This window comes from Polyodon spathula, chromosome 19 (genome assembly GCF_017654505.1).
Source record: "Polyodon spathula isolate WHYD16114869_AA chromosome 19, ASM1765450v1, whole genome shotgun sequence".
Taxonomy (NCBI): domain Eukaryota; kingdom Metazoa; phylum Chordata; class Actinopteri; order Acipenseriformes; family Polyodontidae; genus Polyodon; species Polyodon spathula.
In genome coordinates this window covers 32400597-32426572 of record NC_054552.1, presented here as the reverse complement: position 1 = coordinate 32426572, position 25976 = coordinate 32400597, and the positions used below count along the sequence as shown (strand labels likewise).

The 25976-nt window shown below is 41.2% G+C and overlaps 1 protein-coding gene across 1 annotated transcript in view; it reads left to right on the top strand.

Moving 5' to 3' along the window:
* Window positions 1-366: 366 nt before the first annotated feature.
* Window positions 367-25976, top strand: part of LOC121294558 (integrin alpha-11-like) — a 26724-nt gene continuing 1114 nt past the window's right edge. The window contains exons 1-15 of the mRNA XM_041218346.1: window positions 367-488; window positions 9859-9970; window positions 13786-13895; window positions 14658-14749; window positions 15034-15148; window positions 15937-16064; window positions 16368-16516; window positions 17087-17231; window positions 17827-17992; window positions 18478-18548; window positions 21455-21599; window positions 21829-21977; window positions 23491-23634; window positions 25070-25273; window positions 25531-25674. Coding sequence (XP_041074280.1) covers window positions 437-488; window positions 9859-9970; window positions 13786-13895; window positions 14658-14749; window positions 15034-15148; window positions 15937-16064; window positions 16368-16516; window positions 17087-17231; window positions 17827-17992; window positions 18478-18548; window positions 21455-21599; window positions 21829-21977; window positions 23491-23634; window positions 25070-25273; window positions 25531-25674 — 1926 coding nt within the window. The 5' untranslated portion in view covers window positions 367-436. The remainder of the gene's footprint in view (window positions 489-9858; window positions 9971-13785; window positions 13896-14657; window positions 14750-15033; window positions 15149-15936; window positions 16065-16367; window positions 16517-17086; window positions 17232-17826; window positions 17993-18477; window positions 18549-21454; window positions 21600-21828; window positions 21978-23490; window positions 23635-25069; window positions 25274-25530; window positions 25675-25976) is intronic.

The following is a 25976-nucleotide window of genomic DNA, read 5'->3' as shown; positions in this document are numbered from 1 at the left end:
GCTTCACACAACACTGACCTTTACATTTGTCATCTAAGTTACTCTAGTTCTTTTATCATCTTTTTTGAGATGATGCCTTCAGCTTCCTGCACATCTTTACATATTTTGCTTACTGTACCTGGCCCCCCACTAACTTTGAATTCATTTATTCTTTCAATGTGAGCTGCTAAATCCATACAGATCATTGTCCTTGCAGCACAGTATTTAATCCTGCAAACAGGCATGCAGTCTGTAATGTAGTGTGTGCAGTCTGGGGACAGTGTGAGGAACAGCCCTTTGGTTTTGCACATTTTCCACAGAACCTCCTACTTCCTCCAGATATAGAGTCCTTTGCAGTAAATGAGACGTCAATAAGAGAGAGCTTTCTAACTGTGCAGGACTAGGACTGGCACCTTGCCTCAGCCTCCTTGCAATTCGACTACACCACTCCACGCACATGGAATACTACAGGGGTATCATTGTAGTCTGGGCTTGCACCTTGTTGCCAGGTAAGCCTGTCTCTATGTCTGTAGAGATCCCTTTATGTTGTATTATGTGAATATGAGTAGATTAAAGAAATAGACAAGAACAAACAAGCAAAAATAAAAGTAAAAAAGCATCAGTTTTTGATTATTGGAGTTTCGGGGGGGGGGGGGCCTGAATGTGTCAAGCAATGCCAACATCAAAGGCATAATGCACGCTGATGCAATAGCTCTTAAAAGCATGTTTGTCTTTGCTTAGCTCAAAAATTTCCAACAACTGCATGCTGACACCGTATTTGCTACAGTATAGTAGTGCCTTTTAATCATTCCAAATCAGCCCATCTAATGAATAAGCGTGGCCTCTCAGTCAGCTCTGACAGAGCAGCTTTGTGTGCAATCATTTGACATACAGTGAAAACATATATATTGCATTGCATGCATAGTCATATGTTTTTAATCATTTAGTCATGAAAAAGGAAAGGTACTTAACTATTGAGGAATACACGTGCGTGCGTGGTTGTTTACATTTTAACTTTTCTTCGGGAAAATAGTTTAGAACCACATGCAGGTGCTTAAAAGCTCATACTGGAAAACCACAATGAGGAATGGGCCCAGATTGTTACCTCTGCCTTGTTAAGTCTGCTTGCCAGAGCTTTGAGCTTCAGTACAATCAAATTGAGTCTTTTGGAAGTTTACCAAGCTTCTCAGTGCATGATATCTGATAGGCAGTAGCCATCAACCATTTTTATATTTAAAAAGAAAATAAAAGGGAAAAAATGTAACTTGATTTTTTGAATCTGGAAAAAAGTTTTGAAAAGTTTTTTTTTTTTTTTAAATTTATTTTTCTTACTGTTATTATTCACTTGGATGTGTGACACAGGCTTTTCAAAAGGTTCTGTTCCAAGAAGGAAAAGTACAATTAGTTGGATTCCAGAGTGCTTTTTTTTTTTTTGCAAAGCGTTTTCTCTAATGACGGTTTGTTTTTGCTGCACTGAGTTTTTTCACAGATTCCGCGCAGTGTTTGTTATCTGCGAAAGCTCCGCTGGTTCCAGGTTAGTTTCAATGCTTTGGCCTGTATTCCAGTGTTTGTTTTCTTGGTGAGAGTCTGGGCACCCTTACCCAGTCCTCTTCAGTGCAATGCAGCTGTGGCAAGACTACCATAGCAATGAAATAGCTGCAACGATAACATCTGAATAGTCTGACATGCAGCTCCATGGTCATATATCAGCACTGGGCAGGGTGCTGCCGTGTCAGGACCACTGGGCACTATCTGTGCCAAATCGCTTGTGTTCCTCCAGGACTGGAGGAGTCCTGGAGCCATCATGGGAATGAGAGATCACAGCGGTCCTGCCACTGTAGCTGCATCCCCACGGTGCACACCTGCCTCGGGAATCCATTCTCAGCTAGTATGCTCTTCTAAGGCTTGTCTTCCCCTCTCTGTGTAGGAAGCCGGTTCATTCAGGTCTCAGTGTTGAAAAGGGTTTGGTAAAGCATTACCAGTGCAGGTTAACGATCTGCAAAGCCAGTGAGGGGAGTGCTTCTGTGAAGTGATATTTTCTAACGCTACAGAGGTTGACGCATGCTCTTGTGCTGTAACCATGCCTACAGTAACCGTTGTTGGACCGAAGAAGAATTCCTGTGTCTTAATTTCAGGTCCCTGTTCAGAGCACAAGGACCGTCACTTTGAAAAGTAGCTTTTCCACTTGAAAGAAGAGAAATGTGATGTCTGCTACAGGAAAGCATATAGTCTAGGACCTATTACAGAGGATAAATTACAGGGGGAAAAAAGATCAACTTGGAGCCACCTACAACACTCTGCCTCTTGTGCATTGTAGAAATACATCATCAGTAAGAAATATCAGCAAGAACAAATGGGGTATTTCCTACTGTATAGCCATTGGGGGCAGTGTTGGGGGCAGGGGGGTTAATGGTGTTCCAGATGTACTGAGACATGATTCTGAGAGCTCCATTGAGGTCACAGGGGTGCTCTAAAAACATGTGATATACATTGGTTTTGATAACAGTCTTACTTCATGCCACGTATTAAGTGTTTATGGACGCAGATTTAAACTGTTCCCATTGTGTAGGTATTAAGTAGCCACAGTATTGCTGAGGCAGCAGCTGGCACAATAATATAGCATATTGTTTTTTGCAAGCTGGCCAACTATTATTTTTTTATTTCAAAGCCTTGTGCTGCAAGAGTTCCCTGAAAGATCTTGGTTCATCACGAAGACATTGTTTTTAAGAACCCTTCATAATATATAAATCGACTTACTGCAACAGGGTCAGGGGTCTGAATGGCTGTATAAAAATACCTTTGAACAAAAGCAGTATAAGTAAGTGTGCAATCAAGGCTGGTATTCTTATAAGAAACTATTGAGTTCAGTTTGTATATGTTGTTGCAGTAATATCTGTATGTCAGAATCAATTGAATACACGTGCTTTTCATTTCACAGTAGCATTGTATTTAATGTATAACATTCTTAACAGTGCTGTAAAGTTGGAATAGTGATGAACTTAAACAGATTTTACTATCTTAACCCTCTGCTATGGAACCTGCAAATACAGGGTTTGCAGGGTTTGCAGGATTTTAAATCACTTGTTATTGCGACGTGAAGGAACCCCACGGGCCACCAGGTGGTGTTATGCCATGTTTATTTTCTTGGTTTGTATAAAACCACACCTTCTAACAGGATAATAGAAATGGCCTGTGATTTGTTAAACAGACGGACGGACAGACAGACAGACAGATGTGTGACTGCAGTATTGTTTAATGATGAACCAAAGACAGAAACGTATTATTTATTTTATTATCCATTATCCAATAATATGACATTATAAAAGCAGCCTTTTCTAAACAATAACAACTTCAAATGGCATGCAGCAGAACTGTAATCGCCTGCATATGTGTTCAAATAAATCTTCAAACAATAGGCAGCTTTTCAAATTATTACATTTATATATATATATATATATATATATATATATATATATATATATATATATATTCTTTTTTTCTTTTCTTTTTCTTTTCTGCTTCTTTCAGTTATTTTCCACGTTTATCCCTGACACCACAAAGAAGATATTTCCCTCAAAGCAGTGACGGTTTTAAAATCCATTCACTCGCCACTGTTTAGCTGCCTTTTCTCCTGTTGAAGAGCTGTCGGCTCTTTGCTTGTATTTTTACTTCAGTTTTGGAATATGCAGCTAGGCAACACATAGCTTAAAGGTTTTGATTGAGCTTCCTGGTACATAATCACTTCCTGTTATATAACCACTTCCCGGTACACAATCACTTCCTGATATAAAATCAGTTCCTATAGAGTAGCTGCAAGCACACCGTGTGACTTACAGCACTTCTTATCATCAGGATACAGCAATTTATTTGTAGTTTGTAGTTGGATTGTTTTGATTTCCTTAGATTAACAGAAAACAAATGAGAAAGGGATTCTTATTAATAAATGTAATAATTATTTTTTATATTAAAGGATTAGTCTACTGGTTTAATTTAGCTATTGAAACTTGAACAGCAAGCTTGTATAAGAAGCTTGAGGTTTATTTATCTAGGCAGTGAAGTATATTCACAGGAAACCCCCACTGAGACTGCAGTTTCTTATCAAAACCAGAGAGGTGGGGGGGGGGGGGGGGGGGGGGGGGTAGATTCATCGAGTACGGGGGGGGGGGGCGGGGGTTCGTGGGGGGGGGGGGCGATTCTAAGTTAGCTCATGATGGCACTGCGAATGTTAAGCAGTGTTGCCACGTTCATATTTAAATGGAAACTTCAACACTGCCAAGCTTTTTCTTTTTTTTCTTTTTAACTAAAGACACTTTGAGACTTGCCATGCTTAGAATGCAGTCTGGTTATGTGCAGTCAGGTTATATAATTTTCATTTAAAAAAAAAAAACAAGCCCATAGGATCTTCAAAGCATTTGTGTTATGTTGGAATTGGAAAAATATTCTAAAACACATGGGAAAGGTTGTGCATTTACCAAGTGGGTGATAAAAGACACATGTGAAATACATTATGTCTGTGAGGATCGTGACAGCTCTCTCTCTCTCACTCGCTCTCTCTCTCTCTCTCTCTCTCTCTCTCTCTCTCTCTCTCTCTCTCTCTCTCTCTCTCTCTCTGAGCGTTTGAGTAGAGATCTCAAGACTACTAAAATGACCCTCTTAAAGGTAGACACTATAGTCACAATGTGGACAGCAAACGTTCTTGTTCGCCAGGCTCAAGTGAGGGCAGATGCAACATTGGGTATCAGTGGAGTACTTTCATGTTGCTGTCCCCCAGTATTTATTTATTTTTTTGGACTATATTCATCTTGAGAATATTTACTCTTCCCCGAGCTGGTTTTTCCACAAGCCCTTCAGCTGACTGGGTTGAGTATTGTTTCACAAAGACTCAACTGTCTGCACCACAAGCTGAGCCTGGGGTTTGCTGATGGTCTCTGACCCTAAGTTGCAATACTTCTTATTAATGCCTGAGAAAGTTAGGACACTTCAATTGAACCATGTTGAGCTTCTTAAACAAGCACTGTTTTTTACAATGGTATCACTGCAGCCCGGAGTGTCAGGGTTTGACAATGGTATCACTGCAGCCCGGAGTGTCAGGGTTTGACAATGGTATCACTGCAGCCCAGAGTGTCAGGGTTTGACAATGGTATCACTGCAGCCCGGAGTGTCAGGGTTTGACAATGGTATCATGCAGCCCAGAGTGTCAGCGTTTGACAATGGTATCACTGCAGCCCGGAGTGTCAGGGTTTGACAATGGTATCACTGCAGCCCGGAGTGTCAGGGTTTGACAATGATATCAGTGCAGCCCGGAGTGTCAGGGTTTGACAATGGTATCACTGCAGCCCAGAGTGTCAGGGTTTGACAATGATATCAGTGCAGCCCGGAGTGTCAGGGTTTGACAATGGTATCACTGCAGCCCGGAGTGTCAGCGTTTGACAATGGTATCACTGCAGCCCAGAGTGTCAGCGTTTGACAATGGTATCACTGCAGCCCGGAGTGTCAGGGTTTGACAATGATATCAGTGCAGCCCAGAGTGTCAGCGTTTGACAATGATATCAGTGCAGCCCGGAGTGTCAGGGTTTGACAATGGTATCACTGCAGCCCGGAGTGTCAGGGTTTGACAATGATATCAGTGCAGCCCGGAGTGTCAGGGTTTGACAATGGTATCACTGCAGCCCGGAGTGTCAGGGTTTGACAATGGTATCACTGCAGCCCGGAGTGTCAGGGTTTGACAATGATATCAGTGCAGCCCGGAGTGTCAGGGTTTGACAATGGTATCACTGCAGCCCGGAGTGTCAGGGTTTGACAATGGTATCACTGCAGCCCGGAGTGTCAGGGTTTGACAATGGTATCACTGCAGCCCGGAGTGTCAGGGTTTGACAATGGTATCACTGCAGCCGAGGTGCCTTCAGTGTTCACTCTCTAATTGTGTTTGTCACCTAGCTAGTCAGCAGTCATTTAAACAGAACCAAGCCCTGGTCTTAATAAAGAAGCAGGGATTTATTTGAAAGGCATTGAAATAGCAGACCTGTCGATGCAGTAAAACCCAGAGACCTGCATTTCATATCCCTCCTCGTTGGGAGCGTTAATGGGATATTCCTGTCACATCTTCAGTATTTTAAGGATATGTCAGTGTATGGGATATATTTAGGTCTGCGTTATATATGCATATTGATTAGTTGCTCCAAATAACATTTTTGCTTTTTTTAATAAAGATATGTTATTTTAAAGTGTATAGATGCCGCCTTATTTGCATTGATTCTCATTATCATTGTAGGTTTTCATGATCCTAAATGACGTTTTTGCATAGCGTTGAGGTAGTTAGTCCTACAATAATAAGAATTGATCGGTGGGTGATTTTATGTAATTTTTTTAAATAGTTAATAACCTTCACAATGCGATTGATTGGTAATCTAACATGCATGTCAAAGACAAAGTCTATGTGCATGGCTCATAGTTTCCAGCAAACTCTTTATGATGGACCACAATCATCTCACTGTGTGAGTCATCCTTAACCACTAAAAATGTATCACAAACCAGGCTTGATTTATGCAATTGATTCGTTCTATGTACAGCTATGGCCAAACGTTTTGCATCTCCCTGTAGAATTAACTAATTTTGCTTCATGAAGTTGAATGAAACCTGCTGGATAATGTTATATTAACCTATTGAATTGCATCCTGCTCTGTTGTTTTCCATATACTTTACTAAAAACTAACACTCATTTTGAAAATGTGACATTTCGAAATCTAACTTGAAATACTGCACTGCTAGTATATCATATTGTAGTTTCTGTGATTACATGATGTTAAATAAAATATCTCAATTATGATCATAATGTTTTTATTTATTTATTTATTTTTAATTCTGTCTCAACTGTAAAATTCTAGGTGATGCAAAACTTTTGGCCAGAGCTATATAATGCACTTTGTTGAGCCATGGTGTTCCATTGTTCATTCAATAGGGATAATAAAGACTGAATAAACAGCTTTCGCTCTGTTACACGGGGGTTAGGTGATGTCAAGGGGCTTTGTGTTTGGCTTGTGTTTGAACTCCGGGAACTTGTCTTGCAAGCTGACTCAAATGAAAGGCGCATGAAACCAGAAAATAAGCAGACAGGTGACAAGCTGTGAACACCTGTGATAAATTTAAACAGCCTGGTTTCTTTGAAAGCTTCCTCACAATAATGGGCTTGCATCACAGTGGTAGAGTTAAGTTAACCAAATACAGTGGCACATTTACTCACAGTTCCCAGAGGTATTTACCTGTATGTTTTAGGGCATGTTTGGCACAAGTCTTCCTGGAGGTTTGATTGAATTGCGCCGTGTACTATAGCAGGAAAGAAAAACTTAAAAAACATCTTTTGACTGAATCCACCCCTAAGCTGTGAAACATGTATTTCTAGGAACCATAAGAAAACCTATCAGGAAGGGCGTTTTTGTGGTGATTTGACGTGTGTGTTTCCTACTGTCTAAGTTAAAGTCAGGAGGAAATGAAAAGCCTGGGTTAGGGCACTCAGGGTCAGGGAATCAGGTATGTGAAGCAGCACTTTGAATCGCCATGTAATTACATTGTAATAACCAGGCAACCGGCAATAGTTCCTGCTCTTACTCGCTACCTACTGTATGATTACATGGAAAATTCATTGTCTCCAACATTCTGTTACCTGCTGTATTTACATGGTAGTTACATTGTAATAGCACAGACCACCGGTTATTACATAGTTATTACCATGTTATTACATTGCTATGCCAAGACGCTCGTAAAAGTCAACACCAGAGTCTTGGAAAGAGTCCAACCATTACCTCTTTAGAAAGGAAGTTTTATGAGTGGCTTCTTTGGAAGATGGCTTTTCCCAGCAGAGGAGATAAGCAGGGAAGCGGAAGAAATGAGTCAATCTGCAATGGGTATGAACTGGAGTGACCCTCATTAGCGTTAAACCAAAAAATGGTTGCAATGGTGAACCGTTACCATGCTGGTAGCTGCTTTGCTGTGGCTTCTGTATGCTGCTGCGCTATTACAGTATCGTACCATTCCTACACTCTATACCTCAAAGTTGCTTTTATTTATTTATGTACAATATTTAAGCTGGAAAACCCCATTGAGATGTATCACCTCGTTTACAAGGGTGTCCAGGGCTCGGCGCTGTGCAGGAATAGGGTTACAGTTGGGAGCTCACAGAAGCTGAAGGAGCTGATTTCACTGTACAGCATTGGTTGCAATGGGTCCAGTGGAAAGCTCCCAAGTGAAATGAGTTAAAGAGCCTGCAGTTGTTTCTCTTTCCTGTTCATTCTATTGCCCACACATGTTAAACCTATTTGAAAGAATACGAAAGCCAAAATAATGGTCTCAGAGATGCCAAGTAATACAAGAAAAGTGCCATTATTAATACCTGTATCACGACACTGCGAGAGTGAGAACACACTGCCGGCCATTCTCACAGGATGTCTGGCTCAGGCTGTGCCAGGCATTATCCTTATCCTTTGATTCTTTGTTCCAATTTAAGAAAAGTAAAGCACAGCTTTGTGTCGTTATCTTGAGAGAATTTCATCTGATATGAAGCAGCCATCCACGGTACAACCTGAAAAAGACAACAAATCATACTGATATAGATTTTTTAACTATTATTAAATTCTTCTTAAAAATATAAATAACAGTTTTCATTTGATAAAATAAAGAGTTTTTCACTCCGTACTCGTACTGTGTTTCATTTGGAGGAAGGAGGGGAGCCAGCAGACAGCAGACTAATATTAGATGAGAGTTTCCTGATAATGACTGCATCACGCCAGCAAAACAAACTCACATTCCATCAGCCTGCGCTGCTAGGAGCAGGAGAGCCGTAAATCTTCAGGTACTATTGGCAGCTTGTGCTTCCCCCCCTTCCCTGCATGTGTTCCAATAAGAGCAATGAATGAAACCTGACCCACACTCCTGGCAATAAAAGTGCTTTCAGTGGGAGCAATCCCTCGAGTGCAGGTAGAACCGTAGCCACAGTGTTGGAGCTCTACAGAGGACACTGGAGCCCACAAAGAGGCCAGGGTCCACGGCTGAAAGCCGCTCGCATGAACAGCCAGACTGCTATCTGATCAACGATTCCCCGCTGGCTCCAGCTCCCACAGCTGTTGAATATAAACTGAAGTTAACATCTGCTGTTGGGTGAGGACCCTGCTTTCTGCTCACGGAGACTGGAGAGTGTACTGAGAATGGCTGCCCATCTCTGGTGTCAATGCAGAGTGGAGCCCTGGAGTAGGGCTCATGACTTGTTGCTGTACAGTACAGTGCCTTTTTTTTAGGGACATGTACAGTATCTAATTGTCCACCTGAAGCTGCTTAATAACTCATAGTAGCTATATTATTGTGATGCTAGCTGGGAGTAGATTAGATTTGCAGCCCCGTCTTTACCCTGTGCATCATTACCAATTATAATAATGAATCAGTACATTTAGCATAAAGGTGTAAAATACGTGGAAGCAGTCAAGTTACAGGAGGAGATGTTTTCTGCACAGATATTCAGTTCTGTTCCACTAACTACGAAACGAAGCACTCAGACTGGTTAATGACATATGTAGTCATTTCAGTACCGTCATTTTCAGAGTACAACGGACAAAAATCTTGCAGGATTTCTGCATTCTCTATGCAGTGTGCAGGTTGCATGTGCAATTGGAGGTGCACAGTATAATCACACTGTGGTGTTTGGACTATCATAGTATACAAGGTGTGCTCGTTATACAAGATTGTCAGTCAAGGAATGAAACTCACAGAGGCTCAACATCCCGCACAGGCTAGGGATTATACACAGGGAGCTCTTTATGCTCCGAAAATCCAACAAATCAATTGCTGTGGCTTTATTGTCTGTTACACATCATGTCATGTTTCTACTTCCAGGGGGCTCTGACTCTTTCAACATCGACACTAAAGAACCCAGAATCATCCAGGGGTCTAAGGAAGCTCAGTTTGGATACACGGTGCAGCAGCATGAGGCGGGAGGACAGAAATGGTAAGACGTGATTGCAGGAGCTTAGAAACTCCTTGGCATGGGGCTGGGCAAGGTCTCTGCTCTGTGTATACGCTCTGAGCTTTTCTTTGTGCATGCTCGTGCATAACGATGGCAAACCTTGCAGTATTTGGGATAATTTTCAGTGCTACTGCTTTGAGGTATGACTGTGTCCACATTATTTAATTCAATAAGTAAGGGTACCAAAAGAGAGTTCTGCTTCTGCACTGGGAAATGTCTGTTCACTTTAGTATTCCTGATTTCTTATGAATGAGTGTTTGAAGTTATGAGTCACAGTACAATCATGCCTCACAAGCTCGTGTTGATCAGTGCTGTTATACAATCCTAAAACACTGAGGATTGAAAACAAAAAAAGAGGTACATGAAAATAAAAAGGAGCTCTTGATGAGCGGAATTCTACTGCTGAGTGTCAATGGGGAGGAAGCATGTGTGTCTGCAGCTGAAACTAAAAAAAACAAACTGGTGAGTCAACTATGTCTGGATTGTGATGCGTGCACAGCAGTCTCAGCAGTGAATGCAGTAAACATTCACCCGAGAAGCCTACTTTAGAGTGCAGCTGCACTTGATTAGATGTACAGGACACTGCAGCTTGAATAAGATGGTCAGTCAATCAGTCCTGGGTGAAACACACCTTGTGCAATGTAAACAAACTGGTCAGCCAACATCCTAGATTGGGAATTCTTCTTAACTTTGGAAGAATGTAGTAAACATTCAGGAAACCCAGGAAATATAGTTTTAGATCACTGCGGATTTAACCTTTCATGCGTGGCGACCTCATATGGGGACAATTTTTTATTTTTATTCTAGTCTTTATGTAGAGAGATACGGATGACCCCATATGAGGATGATACCCCCCCCCCATATAAAGAAATGGAAATAAAAAGATCTTTTTAAAATAAAAAATCTGTTTATTATGTGTCCAAAACTACTTTTCTTTCCCAGCTGTTTTCAATATTTCATGCATAAAAGGGTTAGTAATGTTTTACAGAATAATATAAATGATGGGGGATATTTTTCTGGGTCTCTTCTCAGAAACTCTGCTTAAATCTGGTTTGGATTATATTTCAGGCACCAATAAAGCCAACGAAAACAATCTCAAAACCTTTACATTTATACTTATAAATAACAGAATGTTTCATTATAAAGTAGCATTGACCCACATTTGTAAAATTAGTTCTATCTGATGCTCTCTGGGTCTGATTGCAGAACTGCATGCCTGCTGCACAAGTCTAAGCCATTTCATGTATACAGAGACTGAAGAGGAAGCATGTTGTACTACACACATTCATTGATATATAGTTTGTGTTTTCAATGGGATGGGGGAATCTGATGACTTTGACATACAAGGTATATACATTAAAAAAGGATACAAATCTAATCAGATTGAAATATTGTGTTATTTTTTCCATCGTCACAGATTGTTTGAGGAAAGGGTTTAAATTCCTGTTGTTTGTGGTATAATAGATTCCTTCCTGGTGTTTCAGGCATGTCTGTTGGCATAACAAACTTTTGGCAAAAGGCTATTTAAGTTATTTTTCTTCTTCTGAGGTGAAACACTGTTATGCAGACAGCGAGATGAATTTATTTCTAAATGATAATGTTACAAAATGAGAAACAGCAACTTGAGGGTGCTTAAGAAACCCTGAACTATATCACATAGTTGTTTACTTCTAGCTTTGTAAAGTCAGAATAGAATGCATGAGGATATTCAACTCCACATCAGTCTGAGATGATGCATGAAGAACGGAATGGGAGTAGCTTTCAATTGAAAACTGTAACTTGCACCTTTGAGGAACAAGAAGACTGAATAATGTAATAATGTAGTGAATATTCACCCAAGAGTCCTTGAACTTGTTACGAAACACCACATTTATAATAACAAGCTTGTCACTGAATCAATCCTGGGAAGGAAACACATAATAGATCATAATGCAAGTGGCAGGGGGATAATTTCTCTTGCATACCTGTGGCACTGAGTCCATTCCAGGACCAGGTATTGCGCATGGATGAAAAAATTCAGGACTTAGTAAGATTTAGTCAGCTGGAAATCGACTACAACACTATTCCTAGTTGCCTGCTCTATGTCCTAAATTAGAACCTGGATCTTGACAGTGGTAATGGTAAGTCAGTTGAAGTCAGCTTCACCAAAAAAGACCAGCACTCGAGGAACCATCTGAGGAGGGCTCTATCTTTATATACAGGTAAAGACCATCTGTGTATATATCCATATGCACAGATGAGAAGTCCATATATAGGTGGTCTGTGATTACAGGTTGACTGTGATAGCTAACCTCCCTACACTCCACTAATGAGTTCTGATTGCCCTCTCTGATGGCACGTTTCTGAACTGTCTTGCTGTTCAGGATCATTTGGAAAGTATGTCTTGTGAGATTTATGATCGCCAAGTTTCCTTCTGTGTGTCTCAGTACAGGGCCTGATAAACGCTTCTTAAGGAAAGCGGCACATTCCAGTAATCTCTCATCCAAACTCAAAAGATTTTTATGTGCTTGGTGTGTTCTCCTGTATTTTGTTACAAAATTACAAAAATGATTGGATCATATTCACAAAACTTTAAGGACTGTTTAATATTTTGAAGAACTGCTTTTAAAAAAAATCTTCGGGAATTTAAACAGTAATTTGAAAAATCTGAAAATCACACAAATCTGAAAATGAGAAAATAATGAACAAGGCTAAAGGGAGGAGAGTGTAACCAGCAGTGTTATATGATTCATTGTCTTTAACGATCCAGCCTCCTCTTGGTGCGATGAGGTTAAAAGCTCTATAACCATATTCAATTAGTGGAAGTGGCCTGCATTTCAACTTTAATGAAGTGTTACACACTATGGAACTTTTTTTAAACATCTGTGAACAAATCAGATGAAAAATAAACGTCTCCAAGGGAGACCTGGGGCTTGATACAGCAAGTTGCTTCAAACTAGGTCTCTCGGTCTCCTGAAAAACTTTGTGTTCCCTCAGCTTTAGTGATTGTTCACAGGCAACTGCAGCTGCTGTGCTCCTGCAGTTTGCATGGATGATAAACTCTGGGAAAATGGAAACCTCAGTATATTATTCTTGCAACATGAAAAGCTCACATAAACAGCCAGATGCCTTGAGTTTATTGCTTGCTCTGTAACCGATTGCCAGTTTGTTTTACATCATCTGTTAGGCATCTATTAAATGATTATAAAGTAGTTCAAATGTGCGACATGCAGTCTAAGCTCATTGTGACTGTACTGATTAAAAAACACTCGGCTGTTAAAGACAGCAACAAGAATCCAAACTCCAGACCCATCTCTGCTGTGTTACTAAGACGAGAACCGGCCCAGGCAGCTCCAGGAACTGCCTGTGTCACGAGCACCGACTCACATTCAAAAAAGAGTATTCACTGGAAAACAAAACTGTTTCCAATATGAGCTCAGTCACAATCCTGAAATATATACATATTTGAAGCTCAAATCCACCATTTGTTTCCAAGCCTAGATCAGTTCTGACACATATATTTAAAAAATAAAGAAAAACAACTGGTGATTATAATCTGAGGTATAGACTCCAGCTGTCATGCATCACGAGAGAACAGCTCCTTATTGCATTATTTGACCACAGAAAAAAAGTCTGCATATATTTGCAATAAGGTCTTTTGTCACAATTTCTCTATGTTTCCAAATTAGTGTCATGATTCTATTTTAGCACTGCATTATTAATTTAAAAACCCTTAAAGAGGTATATCCTGGCACCACTGCTATAAGAAGCTTGCTGCTCTGTCTGTCTGAATGATTGTGCTCTGTCGTTTTCTATAGGCTGCTGGTTGGTGCTCCATTTGAAACCAACGGACAGCAGCAGACAGGCGATATCTACAGGTGCCTGATGAACAACAAGAAAAACAGCACCTGCTCCAAACTCAACCTAGGTACTGTGTCAGCCTTGCCCTCTGAAACCATGCCAGCTCGCAGGACACCAGGGGTCAGGCTGGCTCAGCCATTAGTGCATTCCTGTATCATTGTGTGCTGCTAGTGATAACAATCCAGCAAAAATAAAAAAAAAACAGACAATTATCAGCCTGTCTGCTAATTTAGATAGACATACAGTGATTTACTGTTATTTCCGTCCTTGTTATCAGAATCATTTACTGGTAACAACAAGTATGTGCTTTCCACCATGTCATTAAAACAAGCATCTTTCAAGTCAGGCTATGCTTCTAAAGGAACCACAAGGGAAAGTTTCAGTGCTCAGCCTATATGCATACAGTGCAGCTTCCAATCGAGGGGCAGGTTCTTAAAGGGGATCTGAATGATTACATTGTTTTCCTCATTACTATAAAATGTTGAGCATCTTTTCCTGTGACACCACCGACTCATAAGCTGGGATTGAGTGTTCGTAGGTTTTGGTTGATCTAATGAAAGTGTGCTGTGGATTTACCAAGCAGAGTAAGCATAATGAAAGCATGGCACAGCACAGCCAAGAAGGCTATAGAACAAAGTGAAGACAAGCTGAAAACAATGGTAAATACTGTATATAGTGTATCATCTTTGTGAAAGCTTAGTGATCTGAAAAATGACAGGCTTTTATTAGATAGTTGGCATGGAAATGACTGTACATCACATTGAAACGTATTATATACGTACATGGTAGCATGTTAGTGTTCTCACAGCTCTGAATTTATTTCCTAAAGGAAGGATCTCTCTTACCAATGTGGCAGAGAGGAAGGATAAAATGCGGCTGGGAATGACCCTCACCACCAACCCCAAAGACAACAGCTTTGTGGTAAGTAGAGTCTCCAGACCGTCTCACTGACTCAATTAGCAGTATCCTTATGATTCTGAAAACCATTTCACAATCATTTCCCTTCCTTCCTTCCTGATATATAAAATATAAAAATGGTTGTATTGCTCGTTAGGTCAAGCTGCGATTGCTGAAAATAATGATATGATTAAGCCAGCTGTGTGAGATACAGTCAGCTACAGTGTATTGTCTCCTGTGCTCAGGATTCTTGGGTCTGAGGTAACGAATCCATTTTCAATCTGGTCCTGCTGCTGTTGTTGTTTCAGACCTGCGGCCCACTCTGGTCCCACGAATGCGGCAGCTCCTTTTACAGCACGGGAATCTGCTCTCGAGTTAACTCCACCTTCAAGTTCTCCAGAACCATCGCTCCGGCATTCCAGAGTATGGGAAACACTCCGTCTGCACACACATACCCATCCAGCATGCTGTTGTTTGAAGTTAACCTAAATATGCATTCCTTTAATCAGAATTAAGTTTCCCCTGAGGGCAAGGGTTTGTGAACGCAAGCCAGATACCTGGGGTGCAGGGGATGTTCACAGACATGTTTTCCTCAGCCTGCTGAAGCGGATTGGGTTTCTCATTGTGGGAAACCATCTAGCGAAGTGGGAATGGACTTTGTTGGTAAAAACTGGTTTAGTCATTACAAAAGTACTGCAAATTCAACGGTGTGTGAAAATGAGCCCAGTAAGTGTTAGAATAGCATACTTAATTAGAAAAATAATATTCCAGACATGCAGAGTATGGCTTAGTTAGATTATAAACCAAATTAGCAACGACTAGAGTAACCCAATTTAGTGGCCCATTTCAAGCTGCAGTCAGTTCCTTCAATTGTGTTCAACTTAACACTACAATTTGTTGCTCATTCACTTCAGCTAAACTCTTTACAGCCTTTTGCCTTTCTGTTTTTCGGACTGTATTGTTTGCTTGTGCTTACGGCCCTTGAAGGTAGCACTAGCACTAGGGGCGCCCGCCCTCCCACGAGCTATCAGATGCTACAATAGTGTTGAACTGGTAGTGTTTAAGCTGATGGATGCATGGCAGTAAGCATACTTGAACTGTTTTTAAAATTCTATGCCTTAAATGTTTACCTTGCAGTGTTAGTGGCTATTGCAAGCACACTTCATACTGGGTAGGCTAATAAGGACTATTGAACTTGTTTTTTATGACAGGATGCGAGACGTACATGGATATTGTGATCGTTCTGGATGGATCCAACTCTATCTACCCCTGGTATGAAGTCCAGAATTTCCTCATCAACATCCTGCAGAAATTCTACATTGGACCAGGCCAGATCCAGGTAAGAGCAGTAATAACAAACCGCACTGCTATAGTGTGCAGCCCCTTTCATATAACAAAAATTCCCAAGGCATTCAATGGAGTTCAGTCCCAAATGAATTGCATCTTACACCTTGTATTGGAATTGGAATTGAAACAAGAGCTGCTATGGGAGTTCATCTAAAAGCTATTTAAGTTGTATTTATAGATTAGTGCATATGCATAAGCAAGACCAACTAAGCACAAAAGCAGATGACCCTAGCCTGTACTGATGGGCCACTTGCCTTTGTTTCCTCTTGGCAGTGACAGTATTTTGTGCCCCCAGGTCGGAGTGGTGCAGTACGGGGAAGACGTCGTCCACGAATTTCAGCTCAACGACTATAAGACTGTGGAGGAAGTGGTAAACGCCGCCAAAAATATCGAGCAGCGTGGAGGAGCTGAGACCAGGACTGCTTTTGGCATAGAGATAGCACGGTAACAGACTTCATCAAACAGGGGCACTGTCACCTTTAGAATGGCTTATTCATCTCTAACCAGGATGGAATTGAAATCAGGCCTGTCCATTTCCATCAGAAGCAGACCGAGATCAAACAACCCTGAACTGGGTCTCTTTCATCCCCAGTGGCGAGCTGGTGGAAAGAAACTGGCTCTGATAGAAGTTTCCTAATCATGAGGGCAGGGAGCTCATTAGGGTAGATTGTGAGGCTGTCAGTTATTTATACAATCAGGAAAGCATTTCAGGTAGGGGAAGGAATTAATAAAAGACTGCTTACCAACGAGTCAAGCTTTGACCACTGTGTAACGTCATCTGGAATGGCAGGCTGCAGATGGGACAGAGGGCAGCACCGTTTGGATACTGGAGCGAGGTGAGATTGAGTTTTAGGGGCCAGTGCCACGGTCCAGATGGAAGCATGGAAGAGCAATACAATAATTACCCACAAAAAAGACAAACGATTGAGTTCTTATTGTTTACGTTGATTCAGCACTAATCCAGCGGCCAGTCAAATGCAAATGATTTAATAAATTAATTGAATTATTCCTCAGTTCAGAGGCGTTTAAAAGAGGTGGGAGGAGGGGCTCCAAGAAGGTGATGATTGTGATTACGGACGGAGAATCGCACGACAGTCCAGACTTAGAGAAGGTGATTAAAGACAGCGAGAAGGACAACATCACACGATACGCCATTGCGGTAAGTAAAGATTGAGTTCAGCCCCATTGTTCTTGGCTAGCTGTCTATAGTGGAGTATATGGTCTTGGTCGCCTGCATTTACAGAGGAACACATGTTTCTAAACTGCTGATAGCCTCATTGTTGTATCTTCAGGTATTGGTTAATCTCTTGCAATGCATCTCCTAGCTGCTGCTGAGTTAATAATACTGACAGCAGCATAAGTCCCTTGCTTGCTTGCTCTTTAGTTGAATGGTAAGATGTTACTCTTTGAACCGTGAGGTTAGCGGTTTGCCTCCAGCCCTTGCCTTTCCATTCAATTCAATGGGCTGAGATGCCAATTCATTGCACTCTCTTTGGATAGAATACAGAAAAGATTTCCAATAATAATTAGTAAGACAGGAAACATATACTTCATTTTCATATGGGCTTGTACACAGGCTAGGCAGGAGTTCCTTCCCCCGTGTGAACTGAAGATTTAGTCATAATCAACTGATAGTGCTGCCTGTCTCCTCTTCAGCGAGAGAGAAGAGTGACTGCACAAGCAGGGAGCTTGCCAGCAAGTGATTGCCGTCTAAATACAGCAGTCCTGATACAGCCCCCTTCCTCTCAACGCAGGTTCTTGGATACTATAACAGAAGAGGGATCAATCCGAAAGCCTTTTTGAAAGAAATAAAGGACATCGCCAGCGACCCCGATGACAAGCACTTCTTTAACGTGGCGGACGAGTCTGCACTGAAGGATATCGTGGACGCGCTGGGAGAACGAATCTTCAGCTTGGAAGGTAAGAGTTGGCTCATGATCCCCCTAAAAACGAGCTTGGGAAGCAGCAAATTTGCTGCTTGGATTATTCTCAGAAAGAAACGGTTCTGTTCAATTGAGTTTTAGTTCATCATCACACAATGGACAATTAATATGAATTTTTAAAAAATGAGTTTTTGTTATCCTTGTGCCTGGAAAAACTGAGTGCTTAGAGTACAGAATATGATCCTATTGTTCATAAATTATTATGCTGTTTGATTAATTGATCCTGGTGGTTGCAATTAGAAGGATATGTTTATTTCTTAAAGATATTTTGGAAATGCATGCAGAAGGAAAGTTTCCAGCCATTTTGTCACTTTAATGAGGATAGTGACGTGCTCTAATTCCACACAGATCTGGGCTTGGGACTCATGAGAGAATCTTTCAGACTCTTTTGGCGTTTAATATCTTGAGCTCATGTCTTGCTTGGCAGTCCATCATGATTCTTCCCTTTCTTCTCTTTGGCAGGAACTAACAAGAATGAGACGTCTTTTGGCCTTGAAATGTCCCAGGCGGGGTTCTCTTCACATATTGTGGAGGTAAGTACAGATCTTTAAAACCAAGACGTCTCTCCCGCATAGTTCATCTTGTTTCCAGTTGGACCATTTTATGTCCAGATGAGATCATCTCTATTTAGAACTGTACACTCTATCTCTCAAGCCTAACAGGAAGCATCACAGGTATGGTGCAACTGGTTAATTGATTTCCCACTGCTGCTACAACCAACATACACCTGGGGGAACAATTCAGTACAGATTATTGCAGCAGTGAGGAACCAATTTATAACAGCCCTGAAATCTCCTGACAGGAATAAGGCACAATTCTTCACTTTCTCTTCGTTCTCCGCAATAACATTTCAATTCCTTGCTGAGACAGACGACTTCAGTAATTCAGAAGACCACGTTCTTTGGAGTTTGTATATAAAATGTAATTAAAAGGGTGCAAATAGTGAGCGACACACTTCAGCTGAGGCTTGTTTTTTTATTAGATACAAGTGTACAGTGTGCAATGCAGTCTGGCTCAACTCACTCCATATCACTGCTGCTGATGCCGGGCTCTTAATTAGTTCCAGTTGCTTAATTAGTTCCAGCTGGCTTTTCAAGAACTTACCCTATAAAAAAGAAAGACAGAAAGAGACTAAGTGGTCTTTCATTTCAAACTGAACCTAATTACTGAATTCCAGGGATAGCTGCTCTATCCATTACAAAGGACCAAGGTAATAACAAGAAATGGAGAAATGGTTCTCTTGGAAAATATTAAGATTTTGTTTCATGTTTTTTTGTTTGTTTAAATGACGATATTACGTTGTGAAAGCACATGCAGTAAGTTTAAAGGCAAAAGCTGAGTTGAGAGTAATTCAGGAACGCTCGCTGGCATATACAGTATGTATAGCCCAGAATCTTACTGTATACATACTGTACATACACTACCCTTCAAAGTGCTGTATGTTTCATTTTGTAATTATATTTAAACCCTGGATTAAATGCTCTGATAAAGTTACTTACAGTTTTTTTTTTATCATTTTACCAGTAAAGATACAATAAATCGGGTCAAGTCCGCCTCAACAAATCAATCCTATTTAAGTAAATTCACAAAAAATGAAACAGGACTGGAGAACCTGAAGTGTAGTGTCTTAGCGGTCCTGAATAGCAGTGATTTGTTGTGCTCAGGTGCTGATGTGTTCTCATCCTGGAACACCAAGCTGCCACATGTGAGACGCTGTGGTGGCTGAGCCCCAGGAACCCTCACTCAGTGTGCACTCAGTTCCCTGAGCAGCGCCGCACTGCTGGGGAGAGTAGCTTATCCAGTGTTTTATCGATGCCCTGGGGGATTCCTGCCTGGGTAATCTTCCAGCTTCATCAGACGAACGTCTGCCTCTCACAGTCACTCATGCACTGTGAGCCTCATTCACAAAGCCTTAACTTCACTCCTGATTGACTCCTCCCTGGATTATCGTGGACTTCAAATCTTAACTTGATCTGCATATCTATGAAACTGTATTCACATAGCTTTGGTGCACCACAGTTAACTTTAATAATGAATCGCGGCAAACGTAATGTCTCAATAAAAAGCCACTCTATACACAGCATAGTGTCTGTTCTTTTATTTATTTAAGGTAGGAAGGAAAAAAAAAAAATTCCCAAGAAAGTGTCCAAGTGAATAAGATTATCCCTATAAAGTGGAAACGACAGTTTTAAGACGTTCTTGCAGCTTTCATTGTTAAAAAGTTTCCAAGCAGTCAACATTGTCTTTGTTTGTTCTATTAAACAGGAACAGTGCTGACAGTTTACACAACAAGCAGGGAAAATTACATTCAGGAGAAACCTTCTCCCAGTTAACCAAGCTCCTAGCTCTGAGCTCTTGCAAATACAATGAGCTTGTGCTGCATTACTAATTGATTAGTGACACAGAACAAGTGAATACAAAAAGATCAAAACTATATTTAAATAAAAAGATTTTGCAGGGATACACCGGCAGTCAAAGCACATTCCCCAGTCAACCCCACCCTCTTTTTGATGTGCCAGTGGGAAATCTCAATCCCTTTTAATGAAGGCTTCTCTTGACTGAAAAACAAAACTAATTCCAGCTCCTAAATCACTTGGCCAAGGCAGCCGGTATTACTTTAAGTGCACTGTGTAAGCTGACCATCTCCTAAGGATAGCGTCAGTTTTTTCTGAAGCTTTTGGCTGCAAATTAACTTGTGCTGTAAATGTCTGGAAAGGCTCACTCTGGATCGAGTATATATATATATATATATATATATATATATATATATATATATATATATATATATATATATATATATATATATATATATATAAGCTACTGGTTTGACCCTGTCCCACTGCTCAGAGAAACAAAAGCTCACACAATGCTGATCTGATGATGCAGAACCCCACTCCACACGCAGCTCTTGTGTTGTTCGGTTGGTCGTATACCTCTGTGCATGTAGTGGCAACAGAGACTAATAGCTAGTAGTCAGTTTTCTCTACAGGCCTGCATTAACCCAGCAAACGTTTTATAGTTGCTTTGAGTCTTGAGATGAACTGAATCGAAGGGTGGGTCTGCAGGATGACGAGATGAACTGAGGCAAAGAAACGGAGCTGGCCAGCAAAAACACCAGCCAGCTAAATGTCTCCCACCAAGCCAATAAGGACTGTTTACAGGCTTGGCATCAGAGCCACTGTTGTCGAGGGACTGACCAGCTGTGGTGCTGGAAACGAGACTGGAAGACGAGGTGCAAACATCAAGCCCTGACACGATAATCTTACTAGTGGACTTTCAATTTACTGTATCTGCTGAGTTGCTCCTCACACATTTTCTAAAACAGTTTTATTTTCCTTTCACCAAAACGGTGCAAATGACACACTGAAGAGGTAGATAGACTTCCGTTTGCTGTAAATGTGTAACCTCTGATCTGAATTCCCTGCCCCCTCTACCCCAGGACGGTATTCTGATGGGTGCGGTGGGAGCCTATGACTGGAACGGTGCCGTGCTGAAGGAGACCGGCCATGGAAAGGTCATCCCTCCCAAAGAGGCGTACCTGCAGGAGTTCCCTGAGGAGCTGAAGAACCATGGAGCCTACCTGGGTGAGTGCAACATAGGGTCCCAGCCTGAGCCCTATTTACCATTGGCTACCACAACCTCTAGAAGGCAGGGTGCCGCTTGCATTGAGTTACCAGTCTTGTGCATTGGCCTGTGCGGAGGAAAGTCTTCCTGGGTCACCTCATCACACTTCAGTAACCCTTCTACTGCCAGGCAGGCATAGAGTACATTTTAGAAGTAAAGCTCCCTTATGATATATGTGCTCTGTTACAGGTTACACAGTGACATCGCTTGTGTCTGCGAAGGCTGGCAGGTTGTACGTGGCCGGAGCTCCAAGGTTTAACCACACCGGCAAAGTGATCATATTCACACTGAAGAACAACGGGAACCTCACCATTCTCCATTCGCTGAAAGGACAGCAGGTACTCGATGGGTATGAGAGGATTACAAGCAAAAAAAATATTGTATCTTGAAATGCAGGAGCAGTCATCTGTCAGTTTCTAGGTTAAAAAAGAGACTACTTCATCGCAAACCTGTAACACTTGTTCACAGTGAACTGCTTTTAGCTTGTGTCTTTAACTCGTAACACTGACTCCCTGGTTTCTGGAATCACTGAAGAATCATGCAACTGGGTGTCTCTCATTGGAGACACAGCAATTGGACTGGAATAGAGGCTACTGGGAGGTGTAGTTCTTGCAATAATCAAACGTCTCCTATGAATCGCGTGGTTATGAAATGTCCTCTTTTTTTCGTTAGTTGAAAGTGCAGGTGTTTTTGGGGGCTGTGCAGTTTGCCACCTGGCTCTAATATGTTTCCTTCACGCCTGTTTCCATGTACCACACACACATGCAGGCCATCCAACTGGAGTACCTTACTGGATAGCAGCAGTTGTAATATACACCAGCTTTCCAGCTGGAGCTCGTTTCTAGTTTAATTTCTAATCTGTTGTTTATTATTTCCATCCTTCCTTTTTATGTCTTTGTTTATGTTACACATTTTTTAGGACACTGTTGCTGTTTTTCAATCTAACTTTAAAAAATCCTGAAATGGTAAAAACAACGAAGAGCTCATTTACAGTAAAGTGAAGTTCATGGAAAACAGGTTCCCTTAGTACTTTGCTTAGTACTTTGCTAAATGGAAAAGCACATTTCCAGTAGAGCTATAATATTCCTTTAGCTTGAGTCAAGTGTTGCATTGCATGGGTTTTGACAGATAACACACTGCATTCATATAAGTAACACGATGATGCACAGGTGCATGTCATAATGTATAACATTTTCAAGCACTAGCATGCAGCACATTCAAGCACTCCAGACCGGGTTGGTTAACAGCGTGATCCTAATTGCCTTGAGTTCTTCAGAGTAGGTTTTGGTCACATATGCATAACACATGATGGTCTAGACACTGCTTTGCCCTGCTCACATCTACTCTGAAGTGCACATGCTTTCTATTAATGAGCTCAAGCTGAAGCGGCGTTTCAGGTCAAGAACTGCCATAGCAGCGTCAGTGCCTAACAATGTAAAAACAACCTCCGTCACATGAGGGGTTGCATGGTTTTCTTTTTAGTCTGGGACTAGGATTCAGATTGGCCATCCTTCAATGATGGGAATCCCAGTTCTGAAATGTGGTCTGTGACCCAGGACTACAGACTCAGAACATGTGCCCCATATTGTCTGTAATTTCTTTCTTTCTTTATTTGAATTTGATTTAGATATTTCATTTTCTTAAGGAGCACACCTTCAATTGTTACATCAACTATAACAATATAGCATTTGTATTGTTAACATAATTCAAGCAACTTTTTTTTCAAAGCTGGACAACAGAGGTTTAAGATAATCTGGTAATTTTGTTCCAAACATCTAAGTAAGAAAAATAATGTCTCCCATTCTCCCTTTTCATATATGGTACTAACAATGCCAGGTTGATTGCTTCCAGATTGGATCCTACTATGGGAGTGAAATCAGTTCTGTGGACATTGATGGTGATGGAGTAACAGATGCTCTTCTTGTCGGTGCTCCCATGTACTTCAGCCAGGGCTGGGAGAAAGGCAAAATCTACATCTACCGGGTCACAGAACAAGTACGTGCAAAAACAGTAAAGAAAAACAGCCTGTGCATTATCCGCCCATTCTACAACTTTCCAGAGATGCAGTATTAAGTGTGTCCTTGAAAAATAAAATCTTACTTAAACGTTAATACAAATTATTGGCATGCTAGTTTACGCTGTGGCATGTTCGTGATAAGCCCTGCTGTGTCTGTAAGCCTGATAGGACCATAGAACTAGAGAATAATGCAAATCATCAAGCTGTGTGATTGGGTGTGTGAGCAAGGAAGACTTTATTCAAACTGGGCACTGCCATTAAGTATCATTCCACATGTGAAGCCACAAAATGCAACATAGAGTAGTAAAAAAAAGCAGCTATAAGTAGCTGTATTGCAGTTATTGACAGTATTTTTGTATTTTTAGTTTGCTAGGCTGCTTTAAATAAATACCATTCCCACATAATCTCATCTATATACTAAACAATTCTATATATTGTATTCCACCAACTGCAACAATCTCTAGCGTTGTCACATCCTTGTGGATTCTTCAGTTTTAGGTGTTGTCTGTATCCCTTGCACATGGCTTAGTTAAAGTAAAACAAGTGATATACTATGACATCAAAAACAAATCATAATTAGTTTTTGAAATGCACTACATGAGCCTGGCACCCAGCTCATCATTATCTAATCAAAGCAAATACTTTTCTTTTGTTGTTTGGTTCCCATGAAAGTTCCAAGAAGTGGGTGTAACATGAACTTTATTAAAATATTTGCAGTGCGTTAGTATTTCAGCAGTGTTTGAGCACAGACTACCACATGCTTTCCGGTTGCATTCATGGTCGTAACTAGCTATGAGGACACCAAGGTCGTGTCCTCAGTTGTTTTTTTGCATCATCAATGCTGATGCTCATGTATAGATTCTGGTAAAGTACAAAAGTTGGTTTGTTGGTTTGCCATGTAACATATTTGGAGGTTGAATAGTAAATACCAAGCAGTCATATAAATACTGCCAGCTAGAGCTTGAAATCTAAGTTTGACCTCGGTAGTATATCAGCTCTGGTTACGATGCTGATTCCAGTCATACTACATTTGAATGAAGTAAACATCTACTGATGACACATCCCAAGCCTATATTAAATACATGTTAAATATTCAAACTCTTTCAGAGTTCATGCTTCCCAAACATTGCAGTACATCAGAAGTAAGTCTCATATACACAGAATCGGGCTTGGAGATGTACAGTCCTTTCAGCTTCCCAAAATGAAAGAGAGAGTGCACAGCTGTACACATTACAGTCTATTAAAATGTTTGTATATTGCATATCTTTAAGCCACTGCTACCATGGCTATTGTCCATGACAGTAACGATCTCTGATTGTGGTCTCTATCTGAAGATGGACACTACATTCTGTCATTGATCTGTTAGTCTTTGAGGCGGTATTGCTGACCTTGTGGATCTTGTCCACTTTATAGAGCAGGTTCATTCTCGACGGCTCTCTGGAGTTGGGAGACGGTGCTCAGAATGCCCGCTTTGGCTCGTCAATCTCTCCTATCCCAGATCTCAACTACGACACGTACAACGATGTGGTCGTGGGAGCCCCGCTGGAGGACGAGCACCAAGGGGCAATCTACATCTTCCACGGCTACAGAGACAGGATCCTCAGGAAACACAAACAGGTGCTCATCCTGACCTGATCCTGATCCTAACCCACAGCCAACTGCAGAACCCAACTGGTTTGTTTTTGCTTTGTAGGGTAGCAGCATTGCCAGAGTAAATGCTGCAGACACCCCCCCCCCCCCAACCACTTGACAGGAAGAGAAAAATATACAGTCATGTGACAATAAGGGGGCTGTTTTCTTGTGTATTACATTGCTCAGATTACATCGTGCTTGTAAATCAGAAATGACAATGATGTTATCTCTCTTCCTGTCAGAGGATAGGTGCGGCAGAGCTGCCCTCTGGACTCATGTATTTTGGGCGCAGCATTCATGGAAAGATGGACCTGAACCAGGACGGCCTGGTGGATTTAGCAGTAGGGTCCCTGGGGGCCGCAGTCCTGCTCTGGTACGTGCCCTTGGTAATATCCCTGTTAGTGAGCCCATGGAGTCATGAGGCTCCGATGGTGTGTTGTTTTAACATGTGTGAGCTATTCAACAGTGAGACAGGGTCAGGCTGAGATTCTATTAGTCTCCATAAAATGAACAGTAATTGCTCTTATGTACTATGAATTGCCTCACTGGAACTAGGTACATTTAGATTGACATAATTCTTATTGCTTGAGAAAGAACTTAACCCCTACAAAAAGTGTGTGTAGTTTCATGAACAACAGAGAGCTTCAGTTTTTTTGAATGAATCAGGCCCAGCAAAGATGTCAGTTTC